The sequence below is a fragment of the Mustelus asterias genome, unplaced genomic scaffold (assembly GCF_964213995.1).
Source record: "Mustelus asterias unplaced genomic scaffold, sMusAst1.hap1.1 HAP1_SCAFFOLD_310, whole genome shotgun sequence".
In the NCBI taxonomy this organism is placed as follows: Eukaryota; Metazoa; Chordata; class Chondrichthyes; order Carcharhiniformes; family Triakidae; genus Mustelus; species Mustelus asterias.
In genome coordinates, this window is record NW_027590274.1 from 481426 (window position 1) to 502033 (window position 20608).

The 20608-nt window shown below is 46.3% G+C and overlaps 2 protein-coding genes across 7 annotated transcripts; one reads left to right on the top strand and one right to left on the bottom strand.

The window, feature by feature from the left end:
- The first annotated feature begins 510 nt into the window (after positions 1 to 510).
- LOC144486251 (uncharacterized) lies at positions 511 to 12711 on the top strand. 6 transcript variants are annotated; one of them, XM_078204320.1, is made up of 4 exons: positions 581 to 621; positions 2086 to 3377; positions 6230 to 6307; positions 8830 to 12711. In XM_078204320.1, coding segments are annotated over exons 2-4 (1014 nt in total). In that variant the 5' UTR covers positions 581 to 621; positions 2086 to 2443; the 3' UTR covers positions 8832 to 12711. The 6 variants fall into 6 exon arrangements, 4 of the variants coding, with proteins under 4 accessions (XP_078060447.1, XP_078060446.1, XP_078060445.1 ...); XM_078204321.1 differs by lacking the exon at positions 6230 to 6307 and having other exon boundaries at positions 511 to 621; XM_078204319.1 differs by lacking the exon at positions 581 to 621 and having other exon boundaries at positions 1956 to 3377.
- Positions 11622 to 19940, bottom strand: LOC144486250 (uncharacterized). The gene is made up of 2 exons (XM_078204317.1): positions 19862 to 19940; positions 11622 to 18952 (listed from the first exon to the last, which is right to left on the bottom strand). Exon 2 carries the CDS (start codon positions 18599 to 18601, stop codon positions 17423 to 17425), a length of 1179 nt encoding a protein of 392 aa, XP_078060443.1. The 5' UTR covers positions 18602 to 18952; positions 19862 to 19940; the 3' UTR covers positions 11622 to 17422.
- Between the last annotated feature and the right edge of the window lie 668 nt (positions 19941 to 20608).

Below are 20608 nucleotides of genomic sequence, written 5' to 3' on the forward strand. Positions count from 1 at the left end.
GGCCAGAGTGAGAAGCCGCTCGGTGATCTCCCCCTCCCCCCGGCCCGGGACTGCGCATGTCCAAGGGAGGGGGAAGCTGCGAATTGCAGGGCAGATCCTGCCCCCTGACCTTCTGAGGTGTTGATTAATAGGAAGAGTTGAAGGACCGGAAGGACTCTGGTCCTCCAGCTGATCAGAGCGCGGGCTTTGCGTGAATGAAGATTGAGCTTCAGACAGACTGAAACTTCCTCCTGTCTCCAACATCAGAGAGGTTGTTTCTGTAGTGAAGTGGTTGTCACGTTTGCCTGACACGCGAAAGGTCCCCGGGTCAGAACCGGGCAGGAATGTTAATTTGTTAATTCCAGCATCTGAAAGTGGGAAGGGGGAGGAAGGTGAGCTGTTGCCTGCCTGCCTGCTGTCCGGCCTGCCTGCCGTCCGGCCTGCCTGCCGTCTGGCCTGCCTGCCTGCCGTCTGGCCTGCCTGCCTTCCGTCCGTCCGCCCACTGGAGGGTGCTCTCTCCCTGGAGGGAGAGAGGACACGGAGTGAGTTTCTTTCTTTTTTCTTTCCATCTATGGGAGGGAGGACTGCATGTTTCAACATCGAGGGACTGAGTGGTTGGGCTGGTGCCCTCATCATCAGAAGGTCGGTGCCTGAAAGGGATGGGGGGGGTGAAGTAAATTCAGACTGTTTTTTCCATCTGCGGGCGGGCGGGCGGGCGGGTGGGGTGAAGACACCCCGGACTTGAACTGTTTGCGCCCAAAAGGGCTGGAGGAGTAAAGTCCCCCACCCACTGCTGCTGCCCCCAACACCGGCACCCCCTCCCCTCTTTCCCCCTGACTGGGGCACCGGCCCCCCTCCGTGCCTTGTCCCTCGTCCTCCCTCCTGCTCCTCCGACCTCCTCTCTCGCTCCGGGGAGAGAGCACCTCGATCCCCATCCACCTACCCTACCCTCCCTTATTTTTCCCTCCTCTTATACGCCCTGCCGTGGCAGAGCCTTCTCGGCCCACCTATGCGGGCGTGGCGGCTGCCAGAGCCCCCGCCGCTCCCAAGGCCCTGCCACCTTTTTCGTTGCTCACGCGGCAGCTCGGGGTGAAGTGCTACGCCCACCCCGACATGTCCATCGAGGCCTGTGTCAAGGCAATGGCTGGGGTTGTCGGCCCCTCAGCCATTGTCGCGGCCTCTAAGATGTACGGCCGGGCCGTATTCTTTTTGAAGGCCACCCACCCGCCACATTTATCATTCCCCGCGCGCCGCCCTCTACCTTGTATTGTTCTCGCTTCCAAGTTGAAACCGTCCGTCCGCCGCCGCCATTACCCGCACTGCGCATGCTTCAGGTCCCGCCCCTCATTCACTCCGATTGGTTGGAGGACCAGCCGCTCCCGCTCGGTCCTCCAGTCCCGCCCCCTCTTCCTATTGGTCCGGAGCTGGCGTCAATCAGCGCCCGGGCATTGTGATGTGGAGCATGCGCAGTGTCATTGCTGTCCTTGGCGCTTGTTTGTCCCGGAGAAGCGGAGTCAGCGTTAGGCGGTGGCTGGGAGGATTTGGAAACACTTTGTGGATCCGCAAACCCTTCAGAATCATTGTCAGCTCCCTGGTTTGCAGCTGCGGGGCTTCTCCCTCCCTCCCTCCCGGGAACAGACCCAGGTTAACGGCCCCATCCTGGCTCAGCCACTGGAGGATGGTTCACATCAGAGGATGGGGGAGGGGGACAATAAATAAGAGGTTACACTTTGGCCTCAGATCAATGAGGACTCTGATCTCTGGGAAGGAAGGAAACCCTGGGAGGTGGGCGGGGAGGATTCACAAACACCCGCTGGAGGCCCCAACACCCCCAATAAGACCCATTGGTTTTATTGTCAGTCTGCAGACAGGAGCTGGAGAACTGAACCCAGACAGAGGAGAGGGAGGGAGAAAACTGGGAGTGGAGGAAAGAAATGGTGAGATGGATTTGGATTTCAGCCCAGGGAGGAGGGAGAGTGTGTGGGACGGAGATTTACAGATTTGGGGGAACAAGAGAGGAAAAAATGTTCCAGACGAACTAGAATTGTCTGTTCAGAGTTTCTATCGTGTTCTGACAGTGATGACTTTTCTAAACTGTTTTTACAGGATATTGGAAGTGAAAGATTGGCAGACAGAAAATTCAAACCGGACATCACATCTGACAAAGTCATTCAGTTCCTTCGGAGCTGAATATCATTGGTCTTTGAATATAGAAAGAGAAATATTTGTCTGTTCTGCCTGTGGGCAAAGAAATTAAACATCAGTGTGACCGGAAAAGCATCGAGACAAACACACACCCGAGTGAGAGTGTTCCAGTGAACTGAATGTGGAAAGAGCTTTAACCAGTTACACAGCCTGAAAAAACATCACAGTTCACAGCAGGGTGAAACTACGTGTATGTTGTGTGTGTGGATGAGGCTTGAACTGATCATCCAACCTGGAGAAACACAAGGACACCCGCACCATGGAGAAACCGTGGAAATGTGTGGATTGTGGGAAGGGATTCGGTTTCCCATCACAACTGGAAGTTCATCGGCGCAGTCACACTGGGGAGAGACCGTTCACCTGCTCCGTCTGTGGGAAGGGATTCACCCATTCATACAACCTTCTGACTCACCAACGGGTTCACACTGGGGAGAGGCCGTTCACCTGCCCTGTGTGTGGGAAGGGATTCACTCGCTCATCCCACATTGTGACACACCAACTTGTTCACACTGATGAGAGAATGTTTACATGTTCTGACTGTGAGAAGAGTTTTAAATGCAAAAAGGATCTGCTGACACACCAACGAATTCACACTGGGGAGAGACCGTTCACCTGCTCTGTGTGTGGGAAAGGATTCATTCAGTCATCCCACTTGCAGACACATCAACTTGTTCACTCTGATAACAAACTTTTTAATTGTTCCCACTGTGCGAAGAGCTTTAAAAATAAAAAGGATCTGCTAACGCACCAATATGCTCACACTGGGGAGAGGCCATTCACCTGCTGTGTGTGTGGGAAGGGATTCAGCCGTCCATCTGCCCTATTGAACCACCAGAGAATTCACACTGGGGAGAGGCCCTTCACCTGCTCAGACTGTGGGAAGGGATTCACTCGTTCATCCAACTTATTGAATCACCAGCGAGTTCACACTGGGGAGAGGCCGTTCACCTGCTCTGTGTGTGGGAAGGGATTCAGTCAGTCATCCAACCTGCTGACACACCAGAAAGTTCACAGTGCGGAGAGGCCACTTACCTGCTCTGTCTGTGGGAAGGGATTTTCTCATTTATCTTATCTTCTGAAACACCAGCGAGTTCACACTGGGGAGAGGCCGTTCACCTGTAATGTCTGTGGAAAGGGATTTATTCAGTCATCCCACCTGCTAACACACCAGCGAGTTCACAAACGACTGCAAGGTTTGGATTCTACTCTTAATGATGCTGTTAATCATATCCAGGACTGAATCGTGTTCACTCTGACAGTCTTCATCCGTTGAGGTTTAATATTCTGAATAAATATGAAATAGACCAGCTTTGTTTTTTAAAATTGTTGTAGATTTTTGTCTTTCCCACCTGACTGTTTAACATCACCAGGCTGGAGCTCAGAAAAGACAATCGGGGGTGGATCATATGGCAAACAGGACGCAGTCCTTCAGGGTCACAGAGGGACAAACAGCACTTTGCTCTTCCTCGTCTCTCTTCACGACAGCAAAGTACCCGTGTGGTTTAATCCTGAGATGTGCAAGAATCTCAGTCACTCCCTTCTATGTTTCAGCGCTCCTAGACCAGGAACAGAAGTTCCTTTACAACTGTGTTTAGAGTCAGGAAGAACAACAGTGAATGCTGGAAGCATGCTGCTAAATCAGAGATTGGTGCAAAACTGGGATCTGTTCCTGACTGAGAGTGAAATGGCAGGATTAGATTTCCAGACTGAAAATGCAGAAAAGTCTAAAATATTTTAATGTGTTTGTGTGTCAGTGCCAGTTTATTGAACAGAAACCAGCTCAAAATAAATTGGTTAAAGTCTGCATTAAAGTAGCAGCTGGAGAGTTCAAAGGAACCTGTTATCTGCTGGGACAATTAGACAACAATTTGATTCCCACTGAGACCCACAGTGAATGAGGCTCCCGCGGGCCTCATACAAAAAGTGACGCAGACGTTTCAGGGTCAGAGAAAAAGAGTCGGATCTCAACGAAAATGCGCAGGAAATGAAGGCCACAATACAGCCCCAGCTGAATAATATTCCCCCACTGAGCTCAGCCATTGTCAGTGTTGTGAAATGTCACATTTGCCATCCTATTATTCCCGGATCAAATCCAACCATTCTCCGATCCCATCCGCACAAAATCTGCAGATTACCCCGGGTGAATAACTTCCTTAATCTGTACTTAGAAAAATTCTGGATTCGGTGCCTATCTGCCCGGCGACACATTTTAAAAGTGATCTATTATCAAATGCAGCCTCAGAATTGTTCCATTTTCAAGTCCGTGGAGCAGAAATAATAACTGATTGAAATCAGAGCTTTTCTATTTGGGGAATAGAGGGGTACAGTGAAGATTTACTATGCTGATTCCTGGGATGGCAGCTCTGTCATATGAGGAGAGATTAAATCCGTTAGGATTATATTCACTGCGGTTTCGAATAGTGAGAGGGGGTCTCATAGAAACTTATAAAATTCTAACAGGGTTCGACAGGGTAGATCCAGAAGACTGTTCCCAATGGTGGAATCCAGAACCATGGGTCATCTTTTGAAGATAAGGGAAAAACTGAGGTGAAGGGAAATTCCTTCATCCAGAGAGTGTTGAATGTATGGAATTCAATACCACCGAATGTAGTTGAGGCCAAAACGTTGTCTGATTTCAAGAAGAAATTTGATATAGCTCTTGGGGCTAAAGGGGTCGAGGGGGAAGGAGGATCAGGATATTGAATTCCATGATCAGCTATGATTACGATGAATGGCGGAGAAGGCTCCTGCTTCTAGTTTCTATGTTATGAGTCCGTGAAATATTTCCTGGTGCAGAGTTGAGTGACTACTTATCCCCGGTATACTTACAGCACTAACTATTAATTATGTTGAGTCCTGGATGCTACTCATTAATCCCTGTACGTTAGGCTGCTGAATCATTGAATCCCGACAATGCAGGATGGAGCCTGTCCCGACAACAATCCCACCCAGGCCCTATCCCCGTAACCCACATATTTACCCTGCTATCCCCTGACACTTAGGGTAATTTTGCGTGGCCAATCCAGCAAACCTGCACAGTTTAGGAATGTGGAGGGAAACTGGAGCACCTGAGGAAACCCACGCAGACACGGTGAGAAAGTGCAAACTCCACAGAGACAGTGACCCGAGGCTGGAATCGAACCCGTGTCCCTGGGGCTGTGAGGCAACAATGCGAACCACTGCGCCACCGTGTCACCCATAAATGATTAAATTAGAAAAAAGGATCTGCCTTAAGAAAGATTGATGGACTGAGTTCTGAGGAAAGCGAGTTAACCAGTTAATGAGACAGAATAAGTGATGATGTGGGAGAGAGCAGAGAGAGAGCAAAGACTTTAGAAATAAGTTTACGGCCAGGGAAGGAATGTGATTGGAAAGTGCCAGCTATATTAAATCATTAACTAACAGTGATTGGTTCACTGGTTACGGGGCGGCATGATGCCACAATGGTCAGCGCTGCTGTCTCACAGTGTCAGGGACCCGGGTTCAATTCCGGCTTCGGATCACTTTCTGTCTGAGTTTGCATGTTCTCCCAGTGTCTACGTGGGTCCCCTTCGGGTTCTCCTGTTTCCTCCCACAGTCCAAAGATGTGCAGGTTAGGTTGATTGGCCATGCTAAATTGACCCGAGCGTCAGGGGATACGCAGGGTAAATACATGGAGTTGCGGGAGTGGAGCCTGGGTGGTATTGTGACCGGTATAGACTCGATGGGGCGAATGGCCTCCTTCTGCACTGCAGGGATTTTATGATTCGCAGCTGACGTCAGCTCAGGGAGATGAGCCAATCGCAGCACTGAGAAACGCCTCCCTGTTTCTGAATACTTGAAGCTGCCTCTGATCTGAGTTCACTCTGTGATATAAGACTAGAGGCAGCAACTTATTGTAAACATTGTCGCTGCTTACTGTCCAATCAGGAACCATGTATCTCCTGTGTGCTTTACTGATAACAATGACCACGCTGCCCGGTGAGTCTGAGCTCAGATCCTCAGTGTGTGTTTCATGGGTTATATTTGTTCACAGATTTCTCACACATTCTACATTTTGTTGCAGGAATCAATGGCCAAGATTCAGTTTCCCAGGACCCGGCTGAATTAACGGTTCAGGAAGGATTGAACGTAATAGTGAATTGTAATTACACAACAACGGATGCTTTTCCAAATCTCTTCTGGTACATCCAGTATCCCGGGGAAGCTCCGAGATATTTACTGCAGAAATATAGCACGGGGGGCGGAGAAAAGTCTCCAGATTTCCCTGACCGGTTTTCTGCTGATTTGGACAAGGACAAGAAAACAGTTCCTTTAAATATCACTGGGGTCCATGTCTCTGACTCTGCCGTATATCACTGTGCGCTGAGCCCCACACTGCTACAGAGGCGCAGTGAGCCCGTACAAAAACCTGCAAAGGCACTCTCACCTCCTCTCACTGAATCAGATCTGTGACCTGGATTGTGAACTGTTAATACAAACAGAACAATTGTATAACGAAGAGTTAGTCCGAATGTTCTCATTCCATGGTGCTGAATGTGCCATTCTTGTTTAAACACTCTGCAATGCTGAGACTGGGAGAAGTGAACAACAGGGGGCAGCATTGCAGCTTCCATTTTACTATTATTCCTTCCAAAGTGGATAAGCTCACACTTACCAACGCTATACTCCATCTGCCAGATCCTCGCCCACTCACTTAGCCTATCCAAATCTCTCTGCAGACTTACCGCATCCTCCACGCAATTCACTTTCCCACTCATCTTTGTGTCATCCGCAAACTTTGTTACCCAACACTCGGTCCCCTCCTCCAGATCGTCTATGCATATGGTAAATACTTGAGGCCCCAGCACCAATCCCTGTGGCACGCCACTAGTCACCAACTGCCAACCAGAAAAGCACCCATTTATTCCAACTCTCTGCTTCCTGTTAGATAGCCAATCCCCAATCCACGCTAACACTTTACCCCTAACTCCGTGCACCCTGATTTTCTGCAGCAACCTTTTGTGAGGCACCTTATCGAACGCCTTCTGGAAATCCAAAAACACCACATCCACTGGTTCCCCTCTGTCAACCGCACTCGTTACATCAACATAAAAATCCAGTAAATTTGTCAAACACGACTTTCCCTTCATGAATCCATGCTGCGTCTGCTTGATCAAACCATTTTTTTCCAGGTGTCCTGCTATTTCTTCCTTAATGATGAATTCCAGCAATTTCCCAACTACGGACGTTAAGCTAACCGGCCTGTAGTTACCCGCCTTTTGTCTACCTCCTTTTTTAAACAGTGGCGTCACATTAGCTGTTTTCCAATCAGCCGGCACTTCCCCAGAGTCCAGCGTATTTTGATAAATTACAACCAACGCATCCTCTATTACTTCTGCCATTTCTTTCAGTCCCCTGGGATGCATTCCATCCGGGCCCGGGGACTTGTCTACCTTTAGTCCCATTAGCCTCCCAAGCACTACCTCTTTAGTAATAGTAATCATTTTAAGGACCTCATCCCCTACAGTCCCATGACCGTCAATTTTCGGTAAGCTATTTGTGTCCTCTACCGTGAAGACTGATACAAAAAACTTGTTTAAGGCCTCAGCCATTTCCTCGTTTCCCATTATTAAATCCCCCTTCTCATCTACTAAGGGTCCAACATTTACTTTAGCTACTCTTTTCCTTTTTATATATTTGTAAAAACTTTTACTATCTCTCTGTCCCTCCCCCCCCCCCCCTGGGCTTTGCCCCCCCCCCTGGGCTTTGCCCCCCCCCCCCCCGGGCTTTGCCCCCCCCCCCGGGCTTTGCCCCCCCCCGGGCTTTGCCCCCCCCCCCCGGGCTTTGCCCCCCCCGGGCTTTGCCCCCCCCGGGCATTGCCCCCCCCCGAGCATTGCCCCCCCCCGAGCATTGCCCCCCCAACCCACACATCCTGGGACACTAAGTGGCAATTGAGCATGGCCAATCAACCTAACCTGTACATCTTATAAACAGTAAGAAGTCTCACAATACCAGGTTAAAGTCCAACAGGTTTATTTGATCGCACGAGCTTTCGGAGCACTGCTCCTTCATCAGGTGAATGGCCACTCACCTGATGAACCTGGTGTTGTGTGCCCACCCCAGTCCAACGCCGACATCTCCACGTCATCTTATGGACTGCAGATTGATTCTCTGGAGAATCCTGTTCTTTCTCTCTATCAACATTCCTCTGCAAGTTTTATTTCCTTCAAGTACCCATCCAATTTCATTTTGAAATGATTGAATCTTCTGTTCCACCATCCTCATAGGCAGCGAGTTCTAGATCATGTGCTCTCCCTACCTAAATATAAATCTTCCTCAAATCCCTGCTCTACCACTACTCAAGTAATGTCCTGTATGTTACACTTTTATCCAGTATTATAGACATCTGTCTGGCAGCCTGCATGGAGATTTTCAGCTCCCTGTGTCCAGGACAGGAAGCCGTGAGCATGGATCTGTCAATCAGCCTCAATCAGCACCTTCAGGAGAATTGGGAGGGTGAATATTAGATACAGCAGAGTGAGAATTGAGGGAGAGTGTGTGGGATGGAGATTTACTGCGTTTGGGGAATGAGAGAGGAAAGAATGTTCCATAGAAACTAGAATTGTCTGTTCTGAATTTCTGTCCTGTACTGACACTGATGAATTTTGTAATCTCCTTTTGCAGGATATCAGAAGGTGGGGATTTACAGACAGAAATCTCGAATCAAACGTCACATCAACATCTGACAGACATTTGATTGATTGGGACCCGAATATCATTGGCCTTTCAATCTTGAAGGAGAAATCTTTTAATGTTCTGTCTGCGTCAGAATTTTTTATAACATAAATGTGACTGGAAATACACCAAGACACAGACACACCTGAGTGAGAGTGTTCCAGTGCACTGAGTGTGGAAAGAGCTTTAACCAGTTACACAGCCTGAAAATACATCGCAGTATTCACAGCGGGGAGAGACTGTACCCGTGTTCTGTGTGAGATTTAATTGACTGTTTAACCAGGAGGGTGACAAAGACACCTGCACCATGGAGAAACCGTGGAAATGTGGGGACTGTGGGAAGGCATGTCAGTGCCCATCTGAGCTGGAAACCCATCGACGCAGCCACACCGGGGAGAGACCATTCACCTGCCTTGAGTGTAGGAAGTGTTTCACTCAGTCAAGCAACCTGCTGAGACACAAGCGAGTTCACACTGGGGAGAAACCGTACACTTGCTGTGTGTGTGGGAAGGGATTCACACATTCGTCCACCCTGCAGGATCACCAGCGGGTTCACACCGGGGAGAAGCCTGTCACCTGCTCCAAGTGCGGGAAGGGATTCAGTCGGTTATCAAACCTGCAGGAACACCAGCGAGTTCACACTGGGGAGAAACCATGCACCTGTTGGGCGTGTGGGAAAGGATTCACTCAGTCATCCAGCCTGCTGAGACACCAGCGAGTTCACAAGTGATGACAGGGGTTGGATTCTGTTTTATTGCTGCTGTTAATCACATCCAGGACTGAACCATGTTCATTCTGACAGTTGGTGAAGTGGGAGGGTCGGAGGGTTTCTTTCTGCTGGACTGGCCGGTCTCACGACTTTGCTTCTAGTTCGCTGATGCTCTTTGAGCCTGGGAGAGCACATTGCCACTGAAATGATCCACAAAAGCTGATGAAGGACATTTATTTTATCCTGGATAGTAAATAGTGTTTTTCCTACCACTACAGGTAGATTTAAAATAAATACAGAAAGGACTGGAAAAACACAACACGTCTTGCAGCATCTGTGGAGAGAGAAACAGTGTTAATGTTTCACACTACTGGATTGGGAATCAATCTTGTAAACCTCCTCTGAACTGCTTCCAATGTATTTATATCCTTTGTTTAATAGGAGACAAAATTGTACCCTGTGTTCAAGGTGCAATCTCAGCAACGCCCTGCACAACTGAAGCATAACATCTTTACTTCTATGTTCAATTTCTCTCAGAATAAAGGATAGCATTCCATTTATAAGAACTTTGATTTGTTTGAACTAAGATTTATGAGGGTTCTCTTGTTTACAATAACCTCCCCAATCGTAAATCACACCAGGTTCCAGTGACTTAATCATATGGCAAGAAAGAACACTTTAAATGGTGAATTCAGAAAGTTTATTAACCATTAAAAATGTAACGAGTCAGAAAGATAAAAAAGCAAAGTATCGATCAACAGCAAAAGGAGGAGAGCTTAACTTCAACTTCTCCATCCTTCTCAAACCAGGACATGAAGTGATGGCTCTGAAAACGTGGATAACTTGTAAAACCAGCAGCTCTCAACGTCTCTCTGTAGGGCACAGTGTGAGGCACTGCTGCCTCACAGCAGAGGGTTCGAGTCCCGGCTTGGGTCACTGGCTGTGCGGAGTTCGCCCATTCTCCCCGTGTCTGTGCAGGTTTCCTCTGGGTGCTCCGGTTTCCTCCCACAGTCCGAAAGACGTGCTGGTTGGGTACATTGGCCATGCTAAATTCTTCCTCAGTTTACCCAAACAGGCACCAGAGTGTGGCGACTGGGGGATTATCAGAGTAACTTCATTGCAATGTTAATGTAAGTCTATGTGTGACACTAATAAACAAACTATAAAAAAAGTTAACTTTTAAAAACTTCTACCAGATTGGTTTCTCGAATCCCCTTTTTTATACTTTCAAAATGTAGAAAGCCATCCTCAGCTAATTGTTAGGAATTAGCCAATTGGTCTATAACTTGTCAATAATGAAATTGATTTGGTTTTTAGCTAATTGCACATATTGTCTTAATTTTAAGACATACCTTTCTCTCAAACGATATCTCTTAGCTTGGGGTAGCCCAAGTGTTGACCGATAATTGGTTCACATCAGTCATTCAATGTTGAGACATCTTGAACAGGAGCCGATTCATTCCCTCCAGTCAAGGTTAACAAGTCCTTTCATCTTTCTTTATTCTGTCAGCATGGGAAGGGAACATCTTATAATTCCCACAGCATTTTAACCATTCTTAAAGTGTTTATAATTCTAAAAGCTATAAACCTGTGTTCAAATTTATATTTCCAGCCTTTATAACATATGTATTAATGAATCATTTATTATTTAATTGTCTCACAATTAATGCTGTCTATTTAACTAATCTGGCTGCTTTCCAATTGTGGGAACTTCAGGCCACAAAAAAGGTAGTTAGAGTCGTAGAGGTTTACAGCATGGAAACAGGCCTTTCGGCCCAACTTGTCCATGCTGCCCAGTTTTTACCACTAAGCTAGTCCTAATTGCCCTGGAATATTACTCATGATCTGTGCTTCCAAGCATTTTGAATGTGCATCTACAACAAGCAAAAACATGTGATTCATGAAAGGCCCCCCAAAGTCCACATGTAGTCTGGACCACGGCCTATCAGGCCACTCCCGAGGATGAAGTGGTAATGTACCCAGTGTGTTGTGGGGAATGAACTCAGAAGAATCATTCAACACTCAAACCTGATTCAATCGACAAACAGTTTATTGAGTTACGCCAGCGGGGAGAAGCCACAGGGGCTGACCATGTGCAACTCCACCCAACAAAGAATATCATCAATTCTTATCCAGTTACTCAGCCCATCCCGGCTGGACACAATCCAATCAGAATGGTGATAGATTACATACATTATAGGTTCAATAAAATTAGTATCTGGGCATTATGGGGCTTTGTGATCATCTCATGGACAGATAGGTGCCCCCATCATGATGTTTTCCAGACCCCCTCGTCTACCATCCTTGGGGTTTTCTTTGTACATAGACTCAGTTTGAAAAGGGGTGGATTAAAAATTCTCAAATGGATGTCAGCACCCTTCCTTTGTTTCAATCTAATGACCACACGGTCTGGGAACATTTCTATTTAATAATCTCTCCTTTTAAACTCTGTTCTTCAGTATCCAATTCCAGAATTTTCCTTTTCATTGTGTTAATTGTGTCAGGATTAAATCTTTGGACCTGACAGGAAGTTTAACCCAAGATCAATCCAACACAGGATTGGTCAGAATCGTTTCATATGTACCAAATTTTAAATAACTGAAGGGGGCGACCTTTATGCTTAATATCATGGATATTTTTACGTGTGTATATCAAATTTATTTTAAAATATTGTCAACAGTTCACAGCAATGCGATGACTCATGGAGAGGCTCCTTGCACCCCCTAATCACTTCAGACAGCCTTAATCACTTTAGACTCCAAGCAGGGAAACACAGACAATAGCTCAACTGATTAGATTATGCAAGAAGCTCAAATCACAAAGGGAGCCCTCCAGAAACAGATCAGCCCAGGGGAAATGGGATCAGCTCCACCTATCTATAATGGCTGTTTTAATATCTCGCTATTGTGCCACTGCTTTGTGTTATGAGCTGGTACTGATCATGTAACTTGTCGTAAATGTTGAACCTATTACCATATGTTTGGCATGAAGTTCAAAACCCTATAAACTGTAAAGCGCATAATGGCCAGGCAGAGCAGTTGACGAGCAGCTGTCTCTCCCCAGGCCTGCGGTTTTGTTATTTTAAACAGAGAATAAAATTTGTGTTGCCTTTTTGTACTGTACTCATGTCTGCTTGTCTTTCATGCTGGTAGGAAGTGAGAAAACTTCCCCTTACAATAACCATGACAAATTAAAACTCTCAATTTCATGAGTGAGTTTTATCTGGATTAAAATTCCCACACGTTTAGTAAAATATCCTGGAATCCTGTCTCTGGACAGTAAATATGGCTCCAGGTTCATAACTTTTGAAAAAAAAAGCTTTATTCATTACACTTCCATTTTAAAAATCTGTTTGATTTAAATCACAGACAAAAAACCTCAAAGCTTAAAGCGTTCAACCCACAAATATCATCCACACACCAACAGAGAAACTTAGCATGTGCTTTACAATAATAACCAAAATTAATTACTTAAGCATTCTTCTGATTCTGTTTTTAAACTCCCAAAAATGCCTTTAATTAAAGACTCAAGGTAAGGTTAATTCCCCAGAAAGATAAACCTTAACAAATGTAGCCCAAAACAATGATAAAACACATCTACAAACATCCACACAAAAACAAACAAAACACACAGATTCTCACAGCTTGTAAATTTCAAACAATGAATCCTCAGCATTCTCTCTCGCAGCTATAACTTCTTAAAGCGACAGAGCACTACAAGCTCACAACTCCTTGATTAAAATAAGATGCAAGATCCTTCATTGTAACTTAACCCTTTTTAAGCCAACTTCCAAGGCCTGATTTTATCAGCAACATCTAATCTTTGTTAATTTAAAATCCCAAACACGTTACCACCTGCAAACTCTTTGTTCTTTATCTGGTGTTGAGGTGACAACAAAATAAAATTCTCAGTTATTCCAAATTCCTCCAGGGTATGCTTAAAATTTCCACATTTAACTGGCTCCAATAAATCCACAATTATAAACTAAAATAGACACGAGTTTCTGGGTGATTTAAAAACAAGTTAAAAACAAGATGCCAGAGGAAAGATAGAACAGGAGGAAAGAAAGGAGGGGGAGTTGCACTTTTGATTCAGGAAAACATCACGGCAGTACTGAGAGGGGATATATCCGAGGGTTCGCCTACTGAGTCAAAAGGGTTGAACTGAGAAAGAAGGGGGAAATCACTTTGATATGGTTGTACTATAGGCCCCCAAATAGTCGGTGGGAAATTGAGGAGCAAATATGTAAGGAGATTACAGATAGTTCCAAGAAAAATTGGGTGGTAATAGTCGGGGATTTTAACTTTCCCAACATTGACTGGGACAGCCATAGTATTAGAGGCTTGGATGGAGAGAAATTTGTTGAGTGTATTCAGGAGGAATTTCTCATTCAGTATGTGGATGGCCCGACTAGAGAGGGGCAAAAGTTCACCTCCTCTTGGGAAATAAGGAAGGGCAGGTGATAGAAGTGTGAGTGAGGGATCACTTTGGGACCAGTGACCATAATTCCATTAGTTTTAAGATACCTATGGAAAATGATTGGTCAGGTCCAAAAGTTAAAATTCTAAATTAGGGAAAGGCCAATGTTGATGGTATCAGGCAGGAACTTTCGACAGTTAACTGGGGGAGTCTGTGGGAAGGCAAAGGGACGTCTGGTAAGTGGGAGGCTTTCAAAAGTGTTTTAACCAGGGTTCAGGGTAAGCACATTGCTCTTAGAGTGATGGGCAAGGCTGGTAGAAGTCGGGAACCCTGGATGACTCGAGATATTGAAGCCCTCGTCAAGAAGAAGGAGGCACATGACATGCATCGGCAGCTGGGATCAAGTGGATCCCTTGAAGAGTTTCGAGGGTGTAGGAGTAGAATTAAGAGAGAAGTCAGGAGGGCAAAAAGGGGACACGAGATTGTTTTGGCAGATAAGGCAAAGGAGAATCCAAAGAGGTTCTATAAATACATAAAGTGCCAAAGAGTAACTAGGTAGAGAGTAGGGCCTCTTAAGGATCAACAAGGTCATCTATGTGCGGATCCACAAGAGATGGGTGAGATCATAAATGAATATTTTTCATCATTATTTATTGTTGAGAAAAGCATGGATGTTAGGGAACTTGGGGAAATAAAGTGATGTCTTGAGAAGTGTACTTATAACAGAGAAGGAGGTGCTGGAAGTCACAAAGCGCATCAAGGTAGATAAATCCCCGGGACCTGATGAAGTGTATCCCAGAACACTGTGGGAGGCTAGGGAGGAAATTGCGGGTCTCCTAGCAGAGATATTTGAATCATCGATAGTCACGGGTGAGGTGCCTAAAGATTGGAGGGTGGCAAATGTGGAGCCTTTGTTTAAAAAGGGCTGCAGGGAAAAGCCTGGGAACTAAAGGGCGGTGTGATTCACATCTGTAAGTTGTCAGAAGGTATTTGAGAGACAGGATCTACAGGCATTTGGAGACACAAGGACTGATTAGGGACGGTCAGCATGGCTTTGTGAGTGGAAAATCATGTCTCACAAATTTGATTGAGTTTTTTGAAGGGGTAACCAAGAAGGTAGATCAGGGCAGTACAGGTGATGCTGTCTACGTGGACTTTAGCAAGGCCTTTGACAAGGTACCGCAAGGTAGGTTGTTGCTTAAGGTTAAATCTAATGAAATCCAGGGTGAGTTAGCCAAATGGATACAAAATTGGCTTGATGACAGAAGACAGAGGGTGGTTGTAGAAGGTTGTTTTTCAAACTGGAGCCTGTGACCAGCGGTGTGCCTCAAGGATCGGTGCTGGGTCCACTGTTATTTGTCATTTATATTAATGATTTGGATGAGAATGTAGGAGGCATGTGTAGTAAGTTTTCAGATGACACCAAAGTTGGTGGCATTGTGGACAGTGGAGAAGGCTATCTAGGATTGTAGCGCGATCTTGATCAATTGGGCCAGTGGGCTGACGAATGGCAGATGGAGTTTAATTTAGATAAATGCAAGGTAATCCATTTTGGGCGATCGAACCAGGACAGGACTTACTCAGTTAATGGTAGGGTGTTGGGGAGAGTTACAGAACAGAAATCTAGGGGTACAGGTACATAGCTCCTTGAAAATGGAGTTGCAGGTGGACAGAGTGGTGAAGAAGGCATTCTGCATGTTGGTCAGAACATTGAATACAGGAGTTGGAATGTCTTGTTGAAGTTTTACAAGACATTGGTAAGGCCACACTTGGAATACTGTGTACAGTTCTGGTCACCCTATGATAGAAAGGATATTATTAAACTAGAAAGACTGCAGAAAAGATTTACTGGGATGCTACCGGGACTTGATGATTTGAGTTATAAAGAGAGGCTGGATAGACTGGGACTTTTTTCCCTGGAATGTAGGAGGCTTAGGGGTGAACTTATAGAGGTCTATAAAATAATGAGGGGCATAGATCAGCTAGATAGTCAATATCTTTTCCCAAAGGTAGGGGAGTCTAAAACTAGAGGGCATAGGTTTAAGGTGAGAGGGGAGAGATACAGAAGGGTCCAGAGGGGCACTTGTTTCACACAGAGGGTGGTGAGTGTCTGGAAAAAGGTGCCAGAGGTAGTAGTAGAGGCAGGTACAATTTTGTCTTTTAAAAAGCGTTTAGACAGTTACATGGGTAAGATGGGTGTCGAGGGATATGGGCCAAACGTGGACAATTGGGATGAGCACAGGGGTTAAAAAAGGGGCGGCATGGACAAGTTGGGCTGAAGGGCCCGTTTCCAAGCTGGAAACCTCTATGACTCCATGACTAAATCAACTGTCTGCTGAAAGGGTTAACTTTTCTACAGAACCGAAAGGGGTGGGGAGTGAGAAGAAACTTGGCACACAGTTACATCACTTTACATAATTTTTAAAAACTTCTCTAACAACAAAACAAAGTTGATTTTAAACTTTATCTATGAATTCTTTTGTTCTCTTCCTCAACCTAATTATTTTAATTTGTTCAGTTTTTGTTAGGGATGGGTAACTTCTGTTCTTTATAAACTGGTTCACTCATTTTGTTAATTCTACATGGGCTCGGAGAATCAGAACCCAGACTTTATCATCCTGATCCTTTTTCTCCTTCTGCCACCACTCCCTCTGTTTTGAAGGAGGGTCATGGGGATTCCAATCAGAACTAATCATTTCATCAGAAGAGTAAAATACTGCAGATACCGGAATCTGAAACAAAAACACAAAATGCTGGAAAATCTCAGTAGGTCTGACAGCACCTGTGAAGAATGGAGCCAAGGTTTCGATAATGGATGACCCTTCATAACAGCTCTCATGAAGTATCATTCAGACTCAAAATGTTGGCTCTGTTCTCTAATCATTTTATCGATACATTTCTTGTTCTTAGTTTGAGGTTTAAAGTGAGAGGGGAGAGATACAAAAGGGTCCAGAGGGGCAGTTTTTCACTCAGGTCGTGGTGAGTGTCTGGAACGAGTTGCCAGAGGCAGTGGTAGAGGTGGGTACAATACTGTCTTTTCAAAAGCATTTAGACAGTTACACGGGTAAGATGGGTATAGAGGGATATGGGCAAAATACGGGCAATTGGGACTAGCTTAGTGGTAAAAACTGAGCGGAATGGACAAGTTGGGCTGAAGGGCCTGTTTCCATGTTGTAAACCTCTATAACTTCCTAACACCCTGTCACTCTGTGATCCGTGTGAAATCTAAAAACCAGGTATTCGCAACAAGACTCAAAGAGCATCAGCCCACTGGAGGCAAAGTCATGAGACCGGCCAGTCCAGCAGAAAGAAACCCTCCGACCCTCCCCATTGACCAACTGTGAGAATGAACAAAATGCAGTCCTGGATGTAATTGAGAGCAGAAACAATAACAGCAGAATCCAACCTCTGGAATCACTCGTGAACTCGCTGGTGTCTCAGCAGGTGGGATGAAACTCTGAATCCCTTCCCACACTGAGAGCAGGTGAATGGCCTCTCCCCAGTGTGAACTCGCTGGTGTGTCTGCAAGTTGGATGACTGAGTGAATCCCTTCCCACACTGAGAACAGTTGAATGGTCTCTCCCCAGTGTGAACTCGCTGGTGTCTCTGCAGGTGGGATGACTGAGTGAATCCCTTCCCACACTGAGAGCAGGTGAACGGCCTCTCCCCTGTGTGAACTCGCTGGTGTGTCCGCAGATCAGATGAGTTAGTGAATCCCTTCCCACACTGAGAGCAGATGAATGGTTTCTCCCCAGTGTGAACTCGCTGGTGTATTCGCAGGCTGGATAACAGAATGAATCCCTTCCCACACTGAGAGCAGGTGAACGGCCTCTCCCTTGTGTGACGTAGCTGGTGTCTCTGCAGGTCGGCTGACTGAGTGAATCTCTTCCCACACTGAGAGCAGGTGAACGGTCTCTCCCCAGTGTGAACTCGTTCGTGTGTCCGCAGGATGGATGAGTTCGTGAATCCCTTCCCACACTGAGAACAGTTGAATGGCCTCTCCCCAGTGTGAACTCGTTGGTGTCTCTGCAGGAGGGATAACAGAATGAATCCCTTCCCACACTGAGAGCAGGTGAACGGCCTCTCTCCTGTGTGAACTTGCTGGTGTTTCTGCAAGCTGGATAACTGAATGAATCCCTTCCCACACTGAGAGCAGGTGAATGGTTTCTCCCCAGTGTGAACTCGCTGGTGTATCCGCAGGCTGGATAACAGAATGAATCCTTTCCCACACTGAGAGCAGGTGAATGGCCTCTCCCCAGTGTGAACTCGTTCATGTGTCCGCAGGGTGGATAATTGAGTGAATCCCTTCCCACACTGAGAGCAGGTGAACGGCCTCTCCCCAGTGTGAACTCGCTGGTGTCTCTGCAGGTCGGATAACTGACTGAATCCCTTCTCACATTGAGAGCAGGAAAATGGCCTCTCTCCAGTGTGAACTCGCTGGTGTCTCTGCAGGAGGGATAATCGAGTGAATCCCTTCCCACATTGAGAGCAGGTGAATGGTCTCTCCCCAGTGTGGCTGCGTCGATGAGCTTCCAGCTTAGATGGGGCTCTGTATCCCTTCCCACAGTCCCCACATTTCCATGGTTTCTCCATGGTGCAGGTGTCCTTACCTCTCTCTTGACTGGACAATTAGTTGAAACTTCGCCCACACTCAGAACAAGATTACAGTCTCTCCCCGCTGTGAATGGTGTGATATTTATTCAGACTGTGTAACTGGTTAAAGCTCTTTAGTCAGTGCATTGGAACACTCTCACTCAAGTGTGGCAGTGTGTTGATGCTTTTTCACTCACACTGACATTTCAAATCTTTTCAAATCGACAGACTGGACAATCATTTCTCCTTCTGGATTCAAAGTCCGATGATATTGAGGTCCCAAGGAATATGACTCTGTCACGTCTAGACATGACGTTTGAGATTTCGGCCTGTGATTCCTCTTTCAATATCCTGTAAAACGAGTTTACAAAAGTCATCAGTGTCAGTACAGCATAGAAATTCAGAACAGACAATTTCTATGGAACATTCTTGCCTCTCTCATTCCCCAAAAGCTGTAAATCTCCATCCCACACACTGTCTCCCCATTCTCAGCAGGTCTGGCAGCATCTGTATGGAGAGAAAAGAACTGATGTTTCAGAGCTTTGACAAAGGGTCATCGAGACAAGAAACATCAGCTCTTGATGTCGGAAGAGAGATTCCTATTCGCTGATTCAGGCAGGCTCCATTGTGACGTCACAATGCGGAAGTTGTCCAATGAGCTTCAGATTGAAACTTCCTCTTCTGGACAACATCTGGGAGGAAATCAATGTTTCCCCCTTTCCATTTCTTTTCTCATTCTGGGGAAATTGGGGACTTGCAGCAACTGAAGGGAGTGAAGTGAATTCGGTCTGTATATTCCACACATTTTTACTCCAGTAATGTAGACATTTATTTGTCTGGCAGCCTGCATGGAAATTTTCAGCTCTCTGCATCCAGGGCAAGAAGCAGTGAGCATGGATCTGTCAATCACACATGAGGACGGCCTCAACCGGGATCTTGGGTTCATGTCACACTATCTGTAACCTCCACAACTTGCCTGGGCTTGCAAAATCTCACTAACTGTCCTGGCTGGAGACAATACACATCTCTTTAACCTGTGCTTCACCCTCTCTCCACTCACATTGTCTGTACCTTTAAGACTTGATTACCTGTAAAGACTCACATTCCAACCATTATTTTGTAAATTGAGTTTGTGTCTCTGTGCCCTGTTTGTGAATAGAACTCCCACTCACCTGATGAAGAGCAGCGCTCCAAAATCCTGTGGCTTATGCCAGCAAATTAACCTGTTGGATTTTAACCTGGTGTTGTGAGATTACTTACTGTCTGAGGCTGAAACAGGCTGTTCACAACCAGGGTGAAATAGTTCATCCCAATATGAGCTTCCAACCACGTCCACATCATCATCAAGACCACCTTCATTCAAAGTAATTAATTAATTAACAGTAATGAATCATAAAATACATTGTAGGAGGAGGCCATTCAGCCCATCGAGCCTGCACCGACAACAATCCCATCCAGGCCCTATCCACATATTTACCTGTTAATCCCCCTGATGCCAAGGGTTAATTTATCATGGCCAATCTGTCTAACCTGCACATCTTTGGACTGTGGAAGGAAACGGGAACACCCGGAGGAAACCCACACAGACACGGGGAGAATGTAGAAACTCTGCACAGACAGTGACCCGAGGCTGGAATTGAACCCGGGTCCCTGGCGCTGTGAGGCAGCTGCATTAACCACTGTGCCACCGGGCCACATGTCAGTGCCATCGCCCGACTCCAGCCCAGTCTCAGCTCATCTGGAACCCTCACCCATTCCATTGTGACGTCACACTCTCACCCATTCCATTGTGACGTCACACTCCCACCCATTCCATTGTGACGTCACACTGTCACCCATTCCATTGTGACGTCAGGGCTTCACTCTCCGATCACAATCCCTGCCGGCCTCCCACATGCAGCCTCAATGGCGGCAGTCAGCCCGGGTCTAACACTACAAGCTGCCGCTCCATTTGGTACAAAGGGGGGGACCGGGAAGTTCATTTCCGGGGTTTGGGTTTGCAGATGT